This window comes from Centruroides sculpturatus, unplaced genomic scaffold (assembly GCF_000671375.1).
Source record: "Centruroides sculpturatus isolate CEXI.00-Female unplaced genomic scaffold, Cexi_2.0 scaffold2274, whole genome shotgun sequence".
NCBI lineage: Eukaryota > Metazoa > Arthropoda > Arachnida > Scorpiones > Buthidae > Centruroides > Centruroides sculpturatus.
Genome location: NW_019386534.1, coordinates 33,587 through 53,977, shown reverse-complemented (window position 1 = coordinate 53,977; position 20,391 = coordinate 33,587). Strand labels below are relative to the sequence as shown.

General features: G+C 29.0%; 1 protein-coding gene across 1 annotated transcript; it reads right to left on the bottom strand.

Annotated features, from left to right (window-relative positions):
- Positions 1-533: 533 nt before the first annotated feature.
- Positions 534-19,507, bottom strand: LOC111615251 (protein phosphatase 1 regulatory subunit 12A-like; the record flags this gene model as incomplete). Its single annotated transcript, XM_023356666.1, has 6 exons — positions 19,091-19,507; positions 9,160-9,290; positions 8,973-9,091; positions 2,584-2,743; positions 2,359-2,503; positions 534-650 (listed from the first exon to the last, which is right to left on the bottom strand). Coding segments are annotated over exons 1-6 (924 nt in total), but the record flags the coding sequence as incomplete, so codon positions are not given.
- Between the last annotated feature and the right edge of the window lie 884 nt (positions 19,508-20,391).

Sequence of the window (20,391 nt, the reverse complement as noted above, 5' to 3'; positions counted from 1 at the left end):
TTTGTATTGAATATGCTCAAGAATACAATAATGAAACTGTCAAAAAATAAGTATCATCTTGACAGGACAATTTCAGTAGTAGTACATCAAGTTGTCATTATGCTGCAGAAGATGAGGACATATATATATATGTGTAGTATTGGAATCATCCTTGACTCCTTAGTATTCAGTGTAACAATAAAAAGTCAGTGGTACAAGGGTTAATGGACCTCACTCTCGCAGACTTTGGTATCACCATCAAAATGAAAGTACTACTGAAACTTGTGAGTTTAAATGAACAAATAAGGTAAAATGTGCTGCAACAACTGCACTAGAAATGCAGAATGAGTTGTAAGACTGTTTTAATTAGTGGTACAAATGTATGGCTACAAATGTATTTTGTCTTCAGTAAATATCTTCTGCAGTTAAATTTGTGACCTTTGTTCTATTGTACACTTTTATGTGTTGTAATTTAAAATAATTTGTATGCTATGTGTTTTTAACAGGTGGTAATATTGTTTGTTGGGAGAGGTATTTCATTCCAATGACATTACCTTTATATTGATTATAAATAAATAAATAAATAATTGACTCACAGAATTCTGTTTCTTCTTAAGTTCTTCTAATACTTTAACTAATTCTGGATCTGCAACATCAAAGCAAGTCTGTCCCTAAATAAAGAAAATAACACAAAATCATTAAAAATAATTTTTTAATTTGCTTAAAACATTACATCACTTATACAAATATCTATTGCAACTAACTAGATTTATTTACAGAGTGGTTATAAAGTTCCTAAGCATGATATTTAGAAGTTATCTGTATGCTCCCCATCATTATTATCTATGAAAACACCAATTCTTTTCTCAAGTTCTTCTAGAATATCTTCAATAATGATGATCATAAGTCATTAAAGTAGTTGTCGATAGCTATTTTTAGAGTACCATTGCAAAATTTTCCTTTTACAATGTTCCATTTGATCCATTGTCTGCCAAAAACATCTCCCAAGACATTCTCTAACTGGAAAACCAAAAATACAATCTTGTATGTAGGAACTTTTAAAACAGACAGTGGCATCAATCTTACCCCAAATTTCAATGACATTTTAATATAAATGAACCATTTTTATACATCCTCACAGCATCATGATATCTGACAAAAGTTTGAATTTATTTACACCTGTTCTATTTTTCGTTTCATTGTTTTCAATTTGTTAAAGAAAAATTTTATCAAACTGTGTGGCACTATCCACTCACTTCTTTGAAGTCATAAAAACAGAACTTATATTTTTGCATTTTCAACCTGACAGCATATAAAGTGATAGCAAAAGATAAGTAACTTCAAATCAGCACTTCTGTACAAAGCAAGCTGCAAAAAAGTCTAACACATAAAATAATGTTATGGAGAAAGTACTCAAAAAGTATCTACCTTTGAGGTGTTTGATGATAAAATTGAGATGAGGGTAAATCATTTCATTATATCAGTAAAGCCATTGACAAACTTCCTTCCAGCAGGTAAAGTCTCACAAAACTTTCTTGATATAGTAAGTCTTAGCATAAGGCTGAGATTATCTGGTCTGACATAAGCAAATTTACTATTTTTATAATAAAGATTGGCTTTATAGCATTGAGAAAACCAAACACCAAGCTAGATATTGGATAAGCAGTATAAACTTCTATTAGATGTATATTTTTAACAACATGGTGAAGTGAAGTTACCATTAAACATGGAACAGGTGGAGTCACAATGCAGGGTGTATGGCATCAAATGAAGTTGGAAATTTACACATCATTGATATTATGGATAGATTTGTCTACTTGTACAGTATATACTAAAGAAAAATTTGAGAAAAATTCTTAGAGTTTTGAGATGATTTCATCTTCCATTATGTATCCACGATATTAAAAACATGTAAAATATATGCAGCTCCATAGATTACATGCTTACAATATTAATTTTCACAGTAATAAAAATTTGTCGATTGCATGGACAAGTTAAAAGTTAAACATAAGTCACTTAAAAGAATGCGTTTCTGATACAAATGCACTTATAACATTAAAACATTGTGTGAAAGGAACATATCTGTACCTGCATTCAGTTACAATAGCACTATATGAAGAATATTTTATGATTTATTTATTACTAACTGCATGATAAAGTGGGTCCTTTGTTGAGCTATGTAAACTTTTCACTCCTTATGTATAATTAATATACAACAACAAAGTAAGCAATATCTTATGCATAAAAGCTACATTTTATTAGTAAAATGTATCTATAAATAGTATTATATGTCTAAAATAACAAATTTCTCAAAATAAAAATAAATAATCTAGAATTTGAATAGTAATATGGCCATTTCGTAAATAAAATTTTTCTTACAGCAGAATTTACAATGGTCATGTCGGCCAAACTCTCCACGAGCATTTCACAGGCTTCTCTCTGGCCCCAGTGAGCCGCAGCGTGAAGTGGCGTCCAGTCGTCATTGTCCTGAGCATTTACATCAGCTCCAGCTTTTATTAAAATACTAAAACACAATAACATATGCATTTTAGTTTTGAAACTAAACGACTTATATTACCAATGTTTTTGTAATGAAACAGGTACCTCATAACACGTATGTATCCCTTTGCGGCGGCCACGTGTAAAGCCGTAGCTCCAGTCTTGGGATGAATGCAGTCTTCAATGTACTGGTTGTTGGCCCATCTTTTTGCATCTTCCAACATGATGTGTTCTTCTTCTGTTCGAGCCGCATCGCAGTCAATTTCTGTCGGACATGCAAAAATACAAAATAATTAGTTAGCCTCTACAAATCGGAAAATTTAAATAACAAAACTGTATTGAAAATTATCTACAAAATACTATACAGGTAGGCCTCCTACAACACAGTATCTTTACAATGCATTTTTGCTCCAACACGGCTGGAAAAACACAAAAATTTTCTTACAATGTGGTATTTTTACAATACAGTTTAGGGTATTTAGAGACAAATTATCTTTCACATAACAGAAAAATCACAATGGATCATAAAAACGTGCCGCAGTTCAGTGTACAGAGCTAAATGTCCTTAAGAACAGCTGTTTGTTAACATTGGTGTGTTATTCCCACGAAAGTTTCAGGGGAAGACCGGTTTCTAGACAGATGTGCATCAGTTACTGTAAACACTCAAATATATCACTAAATTTTTGATCATTTATACACTTTCAATAGGTAAGGACCACAAAAATGGTCCAAAATACAGTATAAACTTCTATTGGGTGTATATTTTTAACAACATGGTAAAGAAAAGTTTATTTTTTGCAATTTTTACTGTCCACAAAACTGATTGAAAAAATTTTAGCCATAACAATGCCAAATGAAAAGAAAGGACCGTCATTAAAAAGGAAATTTATATCTCTTCAAACAAAAATAAAAATTTTGGATTAAATTAAAAATCAAGAGAGGATAGCTGATATTGGTAGGCATTTTAATTTAAATGAGTCAACTATTCAGTCGATTAAGCAATCAGAAGAGAAGATTAAGAATTTGGTCGCATCCGGATCATCTATTCTTGCGAAAAATGTTGCTCATCCATGAGCACATATAATGGAAAAAATGGAACGAGCACTAATATTATGGGTAGAAGATATGAACAAGAAACAGTTGCCTTTAAATAAAAGTGCACTTAAACACAAAGCCTTAAAAATATTTGATTATTTAAAACAAATGGGACAGTCATCAGCTGATGAAACCAGTGTTAAATTCGTGGCTAGCAATGGCTGGTGTGAAAAATTTTAAAAATGCTATTTGTTGCACAACATATACATACAAGGGAAAAAGGCCTCTGCAGATGAGAATGCAGCAAAAAAATATCCAGAAACTAGCAGGTATTAATCAAACAAAGAGTTATTTGGCTGACCAAGTGTTTAAAGGCTGGTATACACAGTAAGGAAATCCTCAAAGGATGTGCTTAACAGACGAAAAAAACTCGGGATATAACTGGCTGGATCGAACATAGTAATTTACAAAACTTATTAAAATATCTCCCAACGTATAAAGAATTATTTTTATTTAAAAATAGATAGATAGAGAAAAAAAATCACAATTAATCCTCAAAGGATTTCCTTACCGTGTATAACAGCCTTAATACTGATGAAACAGGATCATCATGGAAAAAAAATGCCTAACAGGACCTGTATCTCAAAAAATGAAAAAAACCGCTCCTGGCATTAAAGTTTCCAAAGATCGCATAACTCTACTTCTATGTAGTAACACGTCTGGTGATTTTATTACGAAGCCAATGCTCATTCATCAAGCACTAAATCCACACTCGATGAAACAGTGCAACAAAAACGACCTACCCGTGTATTGGAGAGTCAACAAAAAGGCATGGACAATGGGCCATTTATTTAAGAATTGGTTCCATAATTGTTTTGTTCCAGATGTAGAAAATTATTTTAAAAAGAACTTAGCATTCAAAATCCCACTAATCTTAGATAATGCACCCTTGCTTCCAATTGATTTAAATCATCCCAATGTTGAGATTGCATTTTTACCATGCAACACCACTCCGCTATTGCAACCCTTGGATCAAGGAATCATAGCAAATTTTAAAACATATTTTATCCATAAATCATTTCAATTAATTCTGGAGAAAATAGGTTCTACAGATATTACAGTCAGTGAAGTTTGAAAACAATTTTCAATTTTAAATTGTGTAGAAATTATCGGCTCGTCCCTACAAACAATGCATCAATCGACTCTAAATGATTCCTGGAAAGCTTTATTACCAGAAATGGTCAGTCAGGAAAATGTTGTTGAGCCAATTCAGCGTGAATATAATAACATAGTAAGCCTTGCACACAAAATATGATGTGATGAATTCACTGAAATAGCTGTTGATGATATTCTAGAATTAGTTATGGAAAATGAAATAAACAAAGCAGATTTGGTGACAGTTATATCCAAAACATTACTGATTGAAGATAATTCTGAAGATCTTTTCAATGAAGAAACCAAAAATTTCACTCTGAAAGGTATAGAAAAATGTTTGGACGTGGCAAAACAGATGAAATCTTAGTTTTTAGAGAACGATCCTCTGCCGGAGAGAGCGGAAATATTTAAAACAAATCTTCAAAATTGCTTATCTGCCTATCAAGAAATTTATAAAGATTTGCAAAGCACGAGCAAACAATCTCTAATGACAGATTTTTTAAAACCTAAACCTACCGGAAGTATAGTGGAACTTGTCAATGAAACAAGCTCAGATCTTGAAATAAGGCCAGTCAAATGCTCTCGAACAACTATAATAAGTGACGATGAGGACTAAATGTGAGAGCATAACATTATGTTTCTTTTTGATTTTGACTTGAAATCATAATCGTTTTAGTTTTTATATGATGTTGAATTTTATTTAAGTTTTTAATGAAATGTTTTTATGTACATAAATTAAAAAAATGATGAAAATGTTACACCAGAGAAGGTAGTTTTTCTCTGTTTAGAACCAAATCCCAGTTTTTGTGTTAAGTTGGTATCTCCTATAATGCAATTTCCCACAATATGGTATTTTCAAGGAACATATCTACTGCATTGTAGGAGGCCTACCTGTAGTTCAAAAACCATGGTTTAATGTTAAATTTAATTTATAATACAAATTAGAATTTAATTTCATTAATCATTATTGAAATTATATAAATTTCCAGGGCATTTTAATGAAAACTTGAGAAATATGGCTTTGTTTATTCAGAAGATATTTCTCTTTTATAGAAACCATATTTTTAATTTTATACTAATGAAAAACAGCTAAACAATTAAAATTCTTGTTTTTCTTTTTTCATAATTATAATTTAAAGATATATTAATTACACATTCCACACATACTTCCTTTTTTGTATTGTTTAGTAAAACTTTTACTTGCTAACTAAATTATGGCATACCAAAGATTTAAAATTCTCTTCTGGCAAAGACTTATAAAAATTTAAAATCTTCTTTAAACAGGTTTTTATATAAATCATTTGCACAGCAAGTCTATTAATTCTAGTTACATTCTCAAAGTTTATAAGCTTTCAACTCATTTGATGATAAAGCATGTCAATTAAAATGAGCTAACAGGATGGTAAATAGGACAATGCTTTAAAAGGAGTAAGTTGGAAACCCATTCTAGAGTTTGTAGAATATAACAATTCTAACACAATTTACACTGCTACACGAATATCTTAAAAAGTAAGCATCCCGACAGCAGAGTATGCTGAAATACCAGTTCTACTTTAATGCATTCAGTACCAAAGCCATCTCGAAGGGTCCTGCACCACCTTGCTCAATACACTGAGGACACTTGTGCATCCTCATTTTTTTTATATTAATCATTGAAAATGTTTGTCCTTTGTTTATAAAAAATAAAATTTATTTTTATCATTTTTATAATTTTAATTAAACAAAAACTTTTAAAAATTTGTCTGCATATTGGTAGGAAAATCAGTTTTTATACCAGCAGCAAACACATTAAAATTATACCCAAAGAAAAATTCAAACCCACAATGTTTCCAGTTTGTCAATTTATTTTCTCTGTCCAGTTTGTCTCCGGTATATTTCCTAAAATTATTTTCTACTTTGAAAAAATACACCTTAGCCACTGTTGTTACAAGCTTTGTAATTTGAAATTAATAAAGAAAATATAACATTGAACGTGTAACTTCTAATAAATATAAGAAATCCAGTATTAGAAAAGGAAATGTGTCATGGGACATTCATAAATCACAATGATTCAAATTGCAAATGTGTGACTGATAGCAAATGCAAGAACAAGATTAGTTTAAAAACCAATTTTCTAGAATGCAAAGCTACAGATTTTATTTTAACAATGTCAATTTGTGAAAATTTAATAATAAAATAAAAATTACAGAAATATTGTACATCAGCTTTTAAGATATTTAAAGATTAGTTCATTGAAAAAGACATTTAACCAAGAAATTACTGTTAAAAAAAATAATAATACTCAATTTTATTTAATAATTAATTAATTAATATTGTAACAATATATTATTTTAAAATGAATAATGCATAGTAAGAATTATTATATTCAGTGTTAATAATAAACCTTTGACTCGACCGTACAGAAACATTAACTTTAATTACTTCTAATCATTTTTGGAATAAATCTAAAGACGTGGCAACAACTTGGATATGATTGATGACCGGAGCAAGACAATGTTACAAACTATATTTTTAAGACAAACAAAAAAATAATTTGGCATTATTTCTTCCTTACTAATTCCCATCTTAAATAAAATAAACAGAAACAAAAGCTTACTTTTTTTTTAATTTTGTAAAATTTTACAGGGGGNAAGTATGCCTCTTTTTGTGCAGTTGACAGAGATCATTTTAACTTCATAAAAGCATCTTATCAGAAAAATAATGTAGTTTTAAACCAAAAATTTAAAAATGTATGATGATGATGATGATAATTTTCATAAAATAAAGTAATTGTTGATGTCTGCATTTTATTTCTTCAGCAGGTTTTCCAACTTCCAACAAGTTGACAGATTAATTTTAATAAAGTAAAGCACAAATTTTACAGTTATTTTTTCTATACTGCTTCAAGAATCAATTAAAACATCAAAAATGAAATGTTTTCAGGTTTTGGCTTTTGTTATTGCCATTTTCATTCATTTTTAGTGCAGCAAAATCCACACTTTAGTGATAAATCACTTATAAAATAAGACACTATTTTACAGTAACAAATATTATAATCTCTGTTAATTATATTCAAAAAAATATTTAAAGAAGTTGTTGGATGCCATTTTAATCGTATCAATAATTACTTTATTATTATGAACAATAAAAAACTTCTTTTATAAAATAATCAATAATTTTACAGCTAATCACTTCTTATTTGTAACAAAATCCTGTTTATTCACTTCTCAACAATATATAGAATGAAAAAAGTACTATTTGTTTAATTTAGAGTCAGTAAAATGCCTTAAATCATAGAAAATAACATTACATCCTAATTAAAGTGACAATATAAGCATGAATGCACAAAGTGGCTGAACTGGAATCTAGTAAATTAGGAACAATGTCTTAACTCATTATTATAATATCTATAGAATATTTAATCAAGAATAACATTAACACAAACTGCTTATCACTTTTAATACAACTTATATTTCATTTATTATAAATAACAATATCTATGATGGGAAGCTTTTCTCACTTTCAGAAAAGTTGCATTCTACAAACACTATGAGCCACGAACATGCATGCCAATGGAACTATTTGTAGTCCTTACTTCATCTTTGTTGGATCACTTTATTGGTTGAAACTGTTTTTTCTGCCATTTTTTAAATCTCAAAACAACTGGTTCCTCTATTAGTGAATTTCCATAATAATTGATTAACATTTTTCAGAGGAAGCTTTCCATTAAGCCACAAAATCCATATTAATGAAAAAGAAATTGGAAAAGGTGACACTTTTGTAATTTTTAAGAAAGCTGCAAAAGCTAATATACTGAGAAAAGCTATGGATCATCAATACTCCATAATGTATTTAGGTTTCAAGGATATGGTTCTTCACATTGCTAGAGTATTGTTTTAGTTATAAAGAATGAGCATTTTATGGATTTTCATTCTCATTTTAATACACATTCAAATTTTGTTTACATTCATGTTTAATCAATGTTAGTGATAGAATATAACACATTATTTATTTGAATGTACAGATATAATGTATATTTTCAAGAATTTGTCATACACTAAAACAATTTATAACTTCCACATTATTGTAAAATAATATATTTAGTGTTGTATCAATTTTTATTTTTCTGTATGTAGCAATGTAAAAATTACAGCTATAAAAACAGTACTGTGTATCAAACAGACAAAAATGTAACTGTTTAATGACCTCAGAATAATTTATTCTATAAATTAGACTAAAACATCTCAAAATCACTCTTACGCTTCATTAAATATTGTATAGCAGAGTGTAAAATTTATATTAGCATATTATAAAATTTAAATTACCTTGGCGATCAATTTCAGCCTGAAGTAGTTCTTCCATTTCTTCGGATTCAGCAATATCGATAGGTAGATCACCATCATTGTTTACGGCTGCAACATCGGCTCCATGTTCTATCAAATATCTAATTTGAAAAGAGATAAGCTGATACAATTTTAATAACTAAAAAGAATAATTTAACAATTGAATTACCTTGCTATACTTAAAATGCCACAAGATGTTGTTGCGTGGAGAGGTGTCCAACCTTCATTATCTCCCTTATTAATATCACAATTGTGTTCTACTAAAAACTGGACCATTTCATAATTATCATCTATACAAGCCTATTAAAATGAGAAATTTTATTTTTAAAATTTAAGTGCACTTTCAGTTAATTACTACTACTAAAGAATTCTTTACATTATATAAATGAATTTAAATTCACATAATTTCAAGTTTACTATTTACTAAAATAATAATTCTTAATTAATAGTTTTTCAAGTCATAAAGATGTAATGTATTGTCTTACCATGCAATTGTTATAAATATATTAAGAGGCAATATATTAACATAATTCAAACAGAATAAGTTAAGTATGTGTATAATGTAACTAACTGAACTATGTCAGAACTGGTAAAAAAATCTTATTGCTGTAAATAAAAATATATTGCTGTTTCTTCTCTTATCAATTATATAATATATACAATTTTTTCTAAGTATTTTCATATTAAAATATTATCAATGCAATTAATACAGACACACACAAAATTAGGTTTTGTGAAGACTAAAATGTTGCCCTATTCAAATCCATCACTGAAAAAATTGAAGTTAAATATTTGAAAGAACCTGGCATTTATCTAAAATTAAACTGTTTAGTTCCATTTTCTGATATACATGTTCAAAAATATAGTGTGTTCAAAAAGTTACTGTGCAGTGGAAAAAATTTAACTAAAGTTTTAATAGCCCCAAAACATGGAGAAGCGAGGTCCAGAGACTTGGCAAGCCAGATTCTGCAGGATATTGTGTGCTTGGAAAAGAAGTTTTCCAAAAATCAGAACATCCACAAATGAATGGTAACACCCTCTACCCCAAAGTGGAAACAAAGGTCGTACGATTTATGAAATACAGATTGTATGAAATGCCACATGCATAACTCTAATGTCATCACGAATTTCTTCCTACACAGTAACTGTTTGAATTCCACAGATTAAAATGATAAAAAAAAGAAAAAAAAAAAAAAAATTTGTATAGAGAATTCAAAACTCAAGACATTCTTTTCATATTCGCGTCTTTTCTTCACTAGTGCAAATTTGATTATTCGAATATAAAGGTTCTTGAAATTATAAAACAAAGAGAAAAAGGAGATGAGATTATATTTTATATTATTTTTGTTACATTTGTTACAAACTCCAAAGATAGAGCATAGCTCCAATAGTGCTCAGTGCACGAAGACTAGTAATAGAGAGATGAATCGTCGAGTAAAGCAGTTTAACATACAATTAACATTTCATAATTTCAAAATTTTTCAAGTAATAAACAAAAAGTAAAAAATATAAAAAGTAATTACTAATTTGTTTATAAATGCTAAATTATTTGTTTGACAGAACAACAATATTTCAGATAAACTGAATTAAATTTAAAAGTCTGAATCTTCAAACCTCGACAAATTGTATCTTGCACTATACAACAGTGACTTCCGTGTTCGAGAAAAATCAGTCATTGCCACCATGACAAACAATACTTGGCAGTGGCGGCACCAGTAGACTTTTAACCTCGAAATTTGTTTGATGAAAGGTTGGATGGAGCCCAAAAACACGGAGACATTCCCTAAACACAAATTATATAAGAGAAGGATTGAAATGACAGGTTTATGGAGTCTGAAGGCTATGAAGCAGAGATAATGTGGCATGCTGGCTAAATTATGTTGTATTTCATACCTTAATTTGTAATAAAAATAATTATTACTTCTATGGTTTTGCTGCTGATTAAATTTGACTAAATTTCTAGCAGTTTTTAAACATACAGTACATATAGTAATAACTACAATTTTCTATAGAACTTAACCTTATAGAACCATATTAAGATTACTTCTTAATATAAGAGCTTGTTTTTAATGCACATGTATTAAGAATAAGATTTTAAGTCAAAATTAAACATGCCACACATTATAAAATTAATTACAAATAAAAAATAAACAAATTAATTATATTAGAAAGTAATAAAATTGAAGACAAATATTTAAAAATACTAACTGTAAGAGAGCAGCTAAAAACCACAACCTTGAATCTTTCTTTCAAAGCTCTTAACCACTAAACATAAAAATTGGTTTTAAAAAAAAATCTTCAGAATACATTCTTTGAATATCTACAATTTGATTTGATATGATTCGATGATATAAAAAATATATTTTTGATTACTTTGAAGCCCTTTTAGAGTTTTCTATAAACATTTTTGTGTCTTTTCAAATAATTTGCATAATTAAATAATGTCTCAAAGTCAAAAAGACATGAAAAGCAGTGTTTGACAGAAAACATTTTTAAAACAATGTTTACCTTTGGAGGCAACATAGGCACTGAAAAAAGGTCAAGGTTGTCGTACATTTTAATACTATTCTACATATGCAAAGTATTTTTTATTTACACTTTTACTATTTTCTAAAATAAAATTTGCATAATTTATAACTAAATGTTAAACAAAATAGAAAAATGGAATAAAAATGGAATAATGGGCCAATCTATCAAGCTCACCAACAAAAATATGCATTCAAAATGCATACTTTAAAAAGTGAATGCAAATTCTAAAAAATTCAAATTTCATTTGCATCAGATTATTTTTTCCCTTCATAATTCTATCCCAATGTTTCTAATGACAACAAATTAAAAATCTATCTCCTCAATAATTAGAAAAAAATATATCCTTAATACTAATTCAGAATTTTATTTTCTTTGAGACTTCAAAAATCCTAAAAAATGGAATCTCCAAAACATTAAATGCAACATCCTGATGGCACAAGTAATTAAAATAATCAAAAATATATTTAATTTTTGAATTAAAATTAGCAGATAATTTATTAGAAGTGAAAATTTTCAAAAGAATTTATCTCCAAGCAACTGTAAATTAATCTATCTTCTACTCCGAGACCATTCAAGGATTCTATTTTAACGACTGCCAAAATACTTTCATTCAGTATTGAACTCCATGCAACAAGCATTCCACTCTTGTTACACTTAAGACATTTTTATAATTATTTACAAAAATATATTGCTATTAAAATCATTAATTTATCAAAATTTATTTGTTTTTTTTTACTATTTAATTTGCAAAATAAGAATAATAAACAGAAATTATTAATTTTAATTTTACTTTATTTTAAAATGCAATAAACAAAGGACTAACAAATGGAGAAAAAAGTGAAATTTTGGACCTGCAGCATTATTATTATTATTATTATTATTATAACATTTAATTTCAATGATGTAACAGGAGCTATAAATAGACATTCACAATGATCCGGCCGCAGTATTAACAACTAGCTACACAACAAGCCTTTTAAATTGCATAACCTTGATACACAGTGAGCTTTCTTCTAAAGTGTACTCGAAACTTCTTTGGACAAATGAACGACTGTGGCGGGCGACATGACTCTGCGCCACAGTCCCGTGCGGAAAGAAAAAATGCTAACGTAATTAATTAACAGGCCTTTTTAAGTCTCTCCTTTGAGCAATTTCTCAAGGTATTTAATTGTAATAAATTACAGACGTATCACTTGAGTTGCATGAAAGTGTACCTTATATACACAATATTTAAATGTTTGAACACTTAAATGTTTGAACACTTTATTAAATTATTTACTATAAAAATTCTAATTTGACTAAATTCTAATGTCAAGCTTTTAACTAATCATTTATTTAATTAAACAATTTCAAAACAAAAATTCTCAAGACCGAATTTATGAAAGTAATTCAAGTGTGAAAGTCTCGTTAATTAATACAAATTTGGCAGTGGGTGACATATACTTTTATATTCTTGTTTATTTCTGCAGTAGAATAATTACAGATATCTTAAGATGAGAAATATACAATGATAGCATTGATAAAAAATAATGCATTTGTAAAGTATATGCAACAATTATAGAATTATAAACAAACAAGAAGATAAATTTGAAGCATAAATTTATGAACATTTTATAAAAGTTTTATTGAATATTTTTTGTATATTTANATAGTGTTAATTCTTTATGTCCTTAAAATAAAAATGTCATCAATATAAAATTATTACAATTTTAATGTTTTATAAAAATTTTATTTAAAATTTTTTGATTGATTTTAATTTCAGTTACGTTGTATACTTTGAAATATTCCCTTAAGGAAATCATAGATGTTGTCGTGCACTCAAGTTTAATGTTCTCTCAGGCTTGTTAATTAACAGCTGAAATTGTTAATCGTACTTAATTAATCAGCTTTAATGATTAGAACTTAACTTCCTATTACAACTCTCGTGAATAATATTTATGTAATGACAAACTTTGAAAATATTATATCCTTTCTCTTCAAAAGTTCTTTTACTTCTTATTACATGCTTATATACACCTCAAATCTTGTGTAATTAATAGAACTGTTTTTGAAATTACTATAAAATATTTTATTTATTCTCTGAATTCTCTCGAAGTTTTATTTATTCGAATAATTATAGAATTTTATTTAATTCTCGATAACTACATTTAAATCTACAATAGTTATACTTAAGGCAGATGCACGAGTGGCAAAACTGATGCGACTATGTCGTCCATGACAAATTCAACCAATCGCTCATTTTAATTGTCAAGGTGAAAATAAGAGACTGGTGACAACGTCGTTGGTGTTCGATGTCGCCCGTCTACATAGGTCTTTAGAGTTTAAAAATCTATTGTAAAGCGAAATAATATTTAGAAGAGTATATATATTTTTTATGTAAAGAGTATGTATGTATTTATGAAATTTTTTTTTTACATTCTTGTTGAGAGAAATATTTTTTTAACAAGTTGGAAACTATTTCATAAATAGTTCGAAGCCTTAGAAATATTTCACTAATGGACTCGTAAAAGGAATAAATATTTCGGGTTGTGATATTATTTAAACGAATATATATTTAAATATAGAAACAATCTTAAAAGTGATTTGAGAATGTTTACTTTGAATATTTAATAAATTTTAAGCTCTATTCAGATGTTTATGAACGGGTCGTCGAGAGCTCGTATGGAGCTTGGAGATAGAATGGACCCCTTTTGCCAACTTTTTCTTAAACAGAATGTTTCTTTATTAATAAAAAACAGTCTCCAAGATTTTATCTTCTATTAGTAGAAATAACATTATTTTACAGAGGTATAAACTACTATGAGTCCCCTAAATCTCCTCCAGAACAGAGAAAAACTCCCAGCTCCCCTCTTGAATTATAATTGAAATGACATATATTCACAAAACATAAGCATAAACTTGTAATGTGAAAGATATGTTACAAAACTGACTATTTTATTCTTATAAATTGGAGATAATATATTTGTAGCTTTATTTAATAAAGAAAAGATATTTTTTTTAAAATAATTACAGAAAAAATAGTCATTTTATACAAAACTAATTCATAATTGTTGAATGCACAAGCTTACGAAATGAATTGTAAAAAAATTACCAGACAGATAAGCTATTATTATAAATATAAATTCATTCATGCATAAAAATAATTTGAAAATAATTGTAAAATAATTTGGACGTAAGATTTTTAAACTCACAATTTATTTTTATTTTACTTAACAGAAATAGAAAAATGGAATTAGAAAAAACTCATATATTTTCTACTATATATAAAATTTAAATGTTACAAATTATTCACATTACTTTTAAAATCTAAAATGTTTATGTATTCGAAACAAGTGATGCGCGTAAAATATCATTTCAAAAAGTTCACTTTTTAGTCAAACGGAACCAATGAGTCTAAAAGTCTACTTTAATGTGCGTAATAAACATTTTCTCGGAGCAAACAATTCTCAGAAAATTTGAAATTTTGCTCCAAAAAAATGACGTTTAAATTGGATCGGATACATTAGAAAAGCTTCCTTAAGAAATAGTTAAACTCACACCAATAAAGACTCGTGTGAAAATATGCTACACAAATGCAAAAATTCATTACAAATAAAACAACATTGTTTAAGCCAGTATTTTAGTTTGTACATTAAAATAGTTAATTTAAATTCAATCAACAAATTGCAATTTTTTAATTTTTATGCTAGAATTACTCTCCTGGCTGTTAAATAACATAATACAGGAAAAGTATTGAGATGAGTCAAATTTTGACCTCTCAGAGACCAGAAGTGTAGAAAAGCCCTTACAAAATTATGCACATGCTTGTCTATTTTGCATTACTACTCAGGATTAGGTGAAACAAACATCTTGAAATTTGGCAAGAGAATACTATATATGAGGCATTGATGCTACTAAATTTTGGTGGTTAAAGGTTGAGGGGGAGAGGAGATAGGAGTTCACTTGTCATATATCAAGTGGGGTTGGATTTAAATGCAAATTACGAGTAAAATTTTTATTTACATTACAGAGTTTTTTAGAAACCTCACCCTTAACTTCAAAAATAAGATTTTTGCTTTTTTATTATAAATAATACAAAAATTATCTTTTAATAAAATCTCATAACAGATGAAATCACACAACTTTAAATTTGTACCTTACTCTTACTGCTTTTTAAGTTAAAAAAGCAGTAAGAGTAAACAGTAAGAATAATCTTATTTGAAAAATAGAAAAATTTCTCAGAATTTAATAGAACTATTCCTTTTTAGGTTTTATTATTAATTATCATCATCTTCATCATTAAAATTTTATATTGAAGTATAATTGAAAATCATCAAACTTCCTTTCTAGTCATATTAACCTCCCATCCGAGTGCCAGGAAAGTCGTGCCCTTGCTGGCTTTATTATATTAAAGAACACACACAAATTACATATATACTCATGCTCATAACTACACAAACTGTATAAGCTTTATATCTGTAAGCTTGTAATACTATATATACTGTTATATATATCTTGACTTTACACAATGTACAAATAAAAATTCAAGTAAATCTAGAATGCCTTATTTTAAAGAAGATAAAGTTAACACTACTGAACACAGAGTAAATATGACATAACAAGAGTGTTTAGAATATTTTTAATATTTTTTGTATCTGCTTTATCTACAAAAAAAATATTTAAGAAATTAAAACATTTTAGATATAACAAGAAAATATATTAATGCAAAACACTTGGCATCAATATACTATTCCTCCAAGTGATTATTTTTATTACAAAGATAAAATTTTGTCAATAACATTTCTTTTATAAAGCGTGAAGGCTGCTAAAATTATCAAATTATAATGAAACATCTCAGTTTCACTCAAATGCTAATCTAAGAAACTTATTTCAAATGTTTTATAAGATAACAGTGATCTGGAGAAAGACTTCTCGCCAATGACTTACACAATAGAATTTGGCACATTAATCTCTGCTTTCAAACATTAACTTACCACTATAAATAATAATGCATAAGACATTGAGTTTATAAAAAAAATACAACAAGATAGATCTACCAAAATTAATACATTTTTAATACCTTTAACAAAATACTAATCATTTAATTTTCTCTTCAACAATTTTTGATAATCCAAGATAATTTAAATCTCAAGATTAAAATACTTTTATGTGAAGACTTTGTGATACAAATGGCTTCGATAACAGGCAGAAAAAATTCCAAACAAAAATTGTATTTCTTGAATTTTAATTAAACAAATCAATAATCGCACTCGAAGCTCAGACATTTTGGCAATTATTTAAATCTAAGTGTAAATTTTTTGCTGTGATAATTATTAAGTATAAAGAAAAATAAATCATGTAAATGTGATTAAGCTTAATGTTTCAAAAAACATTTTTAGGTAGTTAATTTCTGGGAATTTTTATTCATTATTTTAATTTTTTTTTAACTTAAAATCACACAAAAGAATGGAATTTACAATAAAACCATTATGTAACATTCCATGACATGACATTCAGATAAAACAAATCTAATAATGCAGAATCAATTATATGTAAACGAGATAGATCGTAAAAAGTCAACAGTCCAACGTTGCCAATTTTTATCAAGTCCCTTAATTTCGAATTCCATTCCTAAATACTTGTAATATATACTAAATAAGGAATGGTCTCATACAGACTGCAAAGTGATACACTTGGACTATCTATTTTAAAAATAAAGCAAAGATTTCACCATGAATTGCAATCTACATTTTTATTTTTTGAACAAATAATAATAAATATTCAGAAATTATATATTTGATAGCTTACTTTTGATTAAATTTCACATCTCTATATTGATATAAGAATGATTTTTATACACCTTTGCAGTGCGATCCTTATAAAAAAGTTATCAACACAGATAAAATTTTTAATTTAGAAAATTGATAATAAATAAATAAATATTGAGATTTATTACAAAGCTTATCTCAATTATCATCATTTCACACTTAAAAATAGCAATTATTGACCGAATTACAGTAAAGAATTCACAGTCAGTTACTAAATAAAAGCATTTTTAAAAGATCTATTTGAAATATTTTGCTATTCATAAATTGCTAAATACAGTATAATATTTTTCAAATCTTTCAAATACATTGCACCAGTTTGGTATCTGAGAATGAATGAAAACTTGCGCACGTTGTTTAAATTTACAAATATTTCTGAACTAGCTGTTACCCGCGACTTTGCGCGCGGAGATTTTGCAAGCAAACCCCATTTATATTCAGTATTTCAACAACCATAGTAATTGTTATATAACACCTACCGCCGAGAATGATGAGAATTGCTGAGAATCAAACAAANGTAGATAAAACAAACACAGAAATAAATAACACAAAATAAATTGTACCTATGCGTCGATTCCGCGCGACATTTCCGAACATGTAAGCTGAACAATAGTGTGGGGGGAGTGAGTAATCAAGAGTTGTGTGGCGTTCAAACAAGACGAATCAGCGAGATTTGAAAATTGTATAACTCTGGGTTCGCGTAAGTCGAGGTATTACTGTATTTCAAAGTCCACACAAAATTAGATACAATACTACATGCATATGCAGTCAGATGGCATTAAAGTCTATTTTATAATGCAAGTACTTTCAACGATATAAAATTGTCCTCACCGGCAAACAAACGTTTTGAATTTAGAACAGATCATTATTATGTGCAGTACAACATTCTTGACATTTAAATATTCCAAACATACTCGTGAATACAAGAAAAACATACAGTTCTTTCTCATACTCGCAAGCCTGGAATTCCATCGCAAAATTTTAAATGTTGAGAACATTGCGTCATACGCGACATTTGTTCTAAATTCAAAACATTCATTAGCCCAGTGCCGACAATTTCATATCATTGAAAGTACTCACATTATAAAAAAGATTTTAAACCCATTCAACATTCAGCAACAGCATTCTCGTCTAGTATTACATTCAGTAAGTTTGCATTCACAAAACACAATTTCATTAAAGCCGACACAACCAACAGACTTCCAAAAAGAAAAAAAATAAGCAGAAACATCAATTTTTAAGCCCATACGTTTGACCCAAACAAAGAACAAATCAGAGCACCAGGTGCAATCCAAGAGATCCAAGGCAGATCCAAATGGTGGAGAAAAGAACACGGAGAGACAGAACTGTGGGAGGTGGACCGAACGATCTTCCCGCTCTGACATCTCAGCCTGTCCTCCGGCAAGCCAGCCAAGTGGATTCCGACAGGGCCCGAAATCCACTCCTACACCCCGGAAAAAGGTCGAAACCGAGAAAAAGGCAATCCGGATGCCATCCGATCCCAAATTCCATACAAATCGAACCCAGCTAAACTACCAAATTCGACACACGTCAATCGGAGCGCCCCAGTATACAAAGCCACACAAAGAAAAAACAAATAAAAAATCAATTAAAAAAATAAAAAAAAACAGATAAATTTTGTATATACAAAATTTGCCACGGGATCGGGCACAGTCGCCATTTTGAATTTTTAAACATAATGGGGATAAGTGGCATTTTAAAAGATGCCAAAGGGAGGGAGGGGAGAGGAGAGAAGGAGCCATTTACCTGATGTAGAGCGGTCAATCCGTCGACGTTTGCCGTGTTAATGTCGGCTCCCTGGCTCAGGAGCCTTTCAACTTCTTCCTTGTCGCCGGAAGCGCAGGCGGCCAAGAAGACGCATCCATCGCTAAATCTGATCTTTTTCTTCTTGTCTTTCGGAGGATCGGACGACACTCGATTCGTTTCCGACTCTTCCCACCTTTTCAACTGTTCGGCCCTCTTGAAGAGAGCGTTGCTCGAACGCGTTTCCATAGGCATAGGAACCGTCTTTAGTGTGAAACGGCGACGATCCAAATCCCAAATATAACGCGATTTTGCTTTAACACCGACATTTCGTCTTTTTAAATCTACGGCTTCGATTTTAGGCACATCGACGTCCCGTTTCCGACATTCGAGTAGGGATCGATACCGACGCCGAGAGGAGCCACCGTCGGCGCCTCGCTCTATTTTTTCTTTTTTTTTTATTTTATTTATTAATTTTCCATTTATTATCCTTTCTTTAAATTTTTTTTCTTCTAAATTCAACTTTAAAAATTATGAAATTTTGGTGAGATGGAAACGATATATCTGGCACGTTTCTTATTTTAAGATTTTCGTATATCCTCTTCGCCATTTTAACTTGGGTTGGCGAGAATTTAATTTTATTAGTCTTAAATTTATAAATAAATAAACCATTGGGGAAAATAAACTAATTAAATTAAAATTTAATTTTAATCGGTAATTATGGGGAAAAAATGACAAAAAGTTGGCTAAATCTCGGTATATTCGCTCCGAGAATCACGTTAAACGGTTCTTAAAATAGAACATGATTCGACCTGGGAGGGGGTCGTTTTCTGCTAAAATGAGAGGTTGTGAATATTTTTAGATGAATAGACCTCCCTCGTCGGGTTATGAATAAACGTCACACCTTTTATTACGAATTGGCGAATGATTTTATGTAATTATTATTATTCCGAAATAGTTTATATTTCCGAATTACTTCTTTATTTAAAACTTGCGACTAGCAAATTGACATTTCATTAATTAATTAAAAAATGAATTTAACTTCCGATTGAATAAATTAAATTTTTATTCGTTTCTACGTTAAATATTCTATTAGAATCTATTTAAAACCCGAAAATTGCAATATTTATCATTCCATCTTCGTCATTTCGGTGATGGAAAGTCGATATGTAGTAAAGAACGTCACGTCCAGTTGTAAATTATACAACTTTATGACGTATTGTTGTTTAAGCACTTTATTTATTCGTTCCTTTGCGTGTTCAGTAAACTAAATGAAACTTTTCGGGGGCCGTCCACTTATCCGA